Genomic DNA, 3,699 nt, shown 5'->3' with positions numbered 1-3,699 from the left:
AACACCATTGGTTGATTATAGTACCCCGTACACAATCAACTCAGTACTGGTACTCTGTGTATACAGCCATGTTATTACCTAGTACCCCTACACATCAACTCAGTACTGGTACTCTGTGTATACAGCCATGTTATTACCTAGTACCCCTACACATCAACTCAGTACTGGTACTCGTGTGTATACAGCCATGTTATTACCTAGTACCCCTACACATCAACTCAGTACTGGTACTCTGTGTATACAGCCATTTATTACCTAGTACCCCCACACATCAACTCAGTACTGGTACTCTGTGTATAGCATGTTATTACCTAGTACCCTACACATCAACTCAGTACTGGTACTGTGTATACAAGCCATGTTATTACCTAGTACCCTACACATCAACTCAGTACTGGTACTCTGTGTATACAGCCATGTTATTACCTAGTACCCCTACACATCAAACTCATGTCATACCCCTGTTGTATACAGCATGTTATACTCATTGTGTTATTATTACTTTTACTTTATTTCTCTATTTTCTTTCTCTTCTCATTGTTGGAAGAGCCTGAAAGAAAAGCGTTTCAACTGTTAATCTACCCTGTTGTTTTGAAGCAGGTGAACACTTTGATTTGATGACATCACGTAGGCAGCATTGAAGTGTTCCATGACGTTGACAGTCAAATTGCCAGGGTTCTGATTCTATTCATTCTGATGTCTATGAACCATGAGTTGGACCAGGGTTAAGAGGTTCAATCCGTTCTAATTGCATTCTGATTGTCGAATGACCATCGAGTTGACCAGGGTTAGGTTCCATTTTCATTCATTTCTGATGTCATGACCATGAGTTGTGACAGGGTTAGAGGTTCCTTCTATTGATTTGATGTTAGTGACCATGAGTGTCCCGGTAGAATACACCCTGAGGAGAGAATGTGCTGCGTCCAGGTGGTCTGCCATAGCTTCCACAACTGCAACATCAACCAACCACCATGATGAACCACCAATGATTGAACCACCAATGATTGACAAGTGATTGAACACCAGTGATTCCCGGATAACCACCAGTGATTGAACCAAGTGATTGAGACCACAGTGATTGAACCACCGTGATTGAACCACTGAACCAGTGATTGGCACACCATATTGAACACAATGATTGAACACCAGTGATTAACACCAGTGATTGAACACCAATGATTGAACCACCAAATGATGAACCACCAAGTGTTGAACCACCAATGAATTGGACCACAGTGTTTTGAATGGTGTTCACGACATCAACTGCCATTATTCGCTAGCTAAAAAGGTAGTTGCAAGTTGGTTTAAAGGTTTTGGTTTGATTGTTTCTTTTTCCTCAGGCTTGATGTTGAGAGGTAGATGTGGTGATCCACCGGTAATGTGATCGGTGGATGGTAGTTCGTGGGTTCACCGGGGGATGTTGGAGGTAAGATCTGTGTCCACCGCGGGCGATGTTGGGAGAGGTTCTGCGTGTCACCAGGGTGATGTTTGGGGAGGTAGGTCTGTGTCAAGGGGTGGATGTTGCGGAGGTACGGTTGGGAGGTAGGCGTTCTGGGTGTCACCAGGGCGAGATGTCTGAGGAGTCTAGGTCTGTTGCACACAAGGGTGATGTCTGGGAGGTAGGTCTGTGCACTGGGGCGAGTTGGGAGGTAGGTCTGGTTGTCACAGGGGCATGTTGGACGGTAGGTGGTGTACAGGGGGACTGTTTGGGAGTAGATTGGTGTCCACCGGGGTGATGTTGGGAGTAGGTTGGTTGTCCACCGGGGTGATGGTGGGAGGTAGGTCTGGTGTCCACGGGTGAATGTTGGGAGGTAGATCTGGTGTCAAGGCGGTGATGTTGGGTAGTAGGTCTGGTGTCCACCGGGGTTGATGTTGGAGGTAGGTCTGTGACACCAGGGTTGAATGTTGGGAGGTAGCGTTGGTTCACCGAGGGTGATGTGGGAGTAGTTGGGAGGTAGCGTCTGGTGTCACCAGGGGCAATGTTGGGTGTAGTCAGTAGGTAGTCACCAGGGCGATTTGGAGGTAGGTCTGGTGTCCACCGGGGCGATGTGGGAGTAGGTCTGGGTCCCGGGGCGATGTTGGGAGGATGATCTGGTGTCACCGGGGCGATGTTGGGAGAGGTCTGTTCACCCACAGGGTGATGTGGAGGTAGGTTGTGTCCCCGGGGAGTGAGTGGTTGGGGAGGTAGTTGGACGAAAGTACGGTCTGTGGTCACCAGGGCGGAAAGGCTGTATACACAGAGTACCAGTACTGAGTTGATGTGTAGGGGTACTAGGTAATAACATGGCTGTATACACAGAGTACCAGTACTGAGTTGATGTACTAGGTAATTGAGGTAGATATGTACATATACAGTTGAAGTCGGAAGTTTACATACACTTAGGTTGGAGTCATTGAAACTAGTTTTTCAACCACTCCACAAATTTATTGTTAAAAAACTATAGTTTTGTCAAGTCGGTTAGGACATCGACTTTGTGCATGACACATGTCATTGTTCCAACAATTGTTTATAGACAAGATTATTTCACTTATCATTCACTGTATCCCAATTCCAGTGGGTCAGAAGTTTACATACACTAAGTTGACTGTGCCTTTAAACAGCTTGGAAAATTCCAGAGAATTATGGTCATGGCTTTAGAAGCTTCTGATAGGCTAATTGACATCATTGGAGTCAATTGGAGGTATACCCGTGGATGCATTTCATGGCCTACCTTCAAACTCAGTGACTCTTTGCTTGACATCATGGGAAAATCAAAAGAAATCAGCCAAGACCTCAGAAAAGAAATGGTAGACCTTGTGGCGGATGAATACGAATTAGTTGGGTAACAATAATAGATAATTAAGATGTCTTATCTGCATAATATGCTGATGTGATATACTAGTTATTAGAATGTGTCCCTTCGGACTCTGGTGTTGGCAGTTGCACTTCTTCCCTCAGCTGGGGCTCAGTCACCTGGGGCCCAGTCACCTGGGGCCCAGTCACCTGGGGCCCAGTCACCTGGGGAGAGGTCACCTGGGGAGAGGTCACCTGGGGAGAGGTCACCCGGGGAGAGGTCACCCGGGGAGAGGTCACCCGGGGCGTGGTCACCTGGGGAGAGGTCACCTGGGGAGAGGTCACCTGTGGAGAGGTCACCTGGGGAGAGGTCAGGCTTGTCTTTCACATGTCCCTGGTGCTATGCAGAATATCAGGAAGGGAAGAGGACAGGCGGGAACATTGTCTTCATATGTGAATGTATCTGTTAAACCATGTGAAGGGATGGTGTGATTAAATGGGGAACCAATTACTGGTTTCCACAATGTCTGTGTGCCAGTCACTCCCTCCTTTGGCCTTGGGGGATGTGTGTGGTAGTGTCTAGAGTTGACAATTGATTTATGCCATTGGATGAGTTGGTGTTTTTGTACTAGGAGTAACAGGAACAAGATAGCAACCTCGTCTTAGGGGCCAAACTGAATGATCATTTATAGCGAATGCTATCTGGCTACGGGATACTCCTTTCTCATTTATAAAGTCTCACTTTGTGAACAGTTCCTAATATCTGGGGTTTGTTATGTCAACTAGGGGTGGAATCTTTGCTATAAAATATCTCAGTAGCCATTGTGTTCCACTCTCAACGGATCATTAGGAAATGGTGAATCGTTGACAAGTCATTGCTATTGCAAAGCTCTAATATTAAAGTTTTAGTTAAAGTATAACTCTGA

General features: G+C 46.3%; 1 protein-coding gene across 1 annotated transcript in view; it reads right to left on the bottom strand.

Moving 5' to 3' along the window:
• Nucleotides 1–1,558: 1,558 nt before the first annotated feature.
• LOC139027208 (uncharacterized) overlaps nucleotides 1,559–3,699 on the bottom strand; it is an 8,416-nt gene continuing 6,275 nt past the window's right edge. Inside the window, exons 3-4 of the mRNA XM_070442356.1 lie at nucleotides 2,907–3,103; nucleotides 1,559–2,228 (exon numbers count right to left, since the gene is read on the bottom strand). Of these exons, the coding sequence (XP_070298457.1) occupies nucleotides 1,559–2,228; nucleotides 2,907–3,103 (867 nt within the window). The remainder of the gene's footprint in view (nucleotides 2,229–2,906; nucleotides 3,104–3,699) is intronic.

The sequence above is a fragment of the Salvelinus sp. IW2-2015 genome, unplaced genomic scaffold, assembly GCF_002910315.2.
Source record: "Salvelinus sp. IW2-2015 unplaced genomic scaffold, ASM291031v2 Un_scaffold8345, whole genome shotgun sequence".
NCBI classification, from domain to species: domain Eukaryota; kingdom Metazoa; phylum Chordata; class Actinopteri; order Salmoniformes; family Salmonidae; genus Salvelinus; species Salvelinus sp. IW2-2015.
Note: the sequence above shows the minus strand (reverse complement) of the source record. Positions and strands in the feature narration are given on the sequence as shown.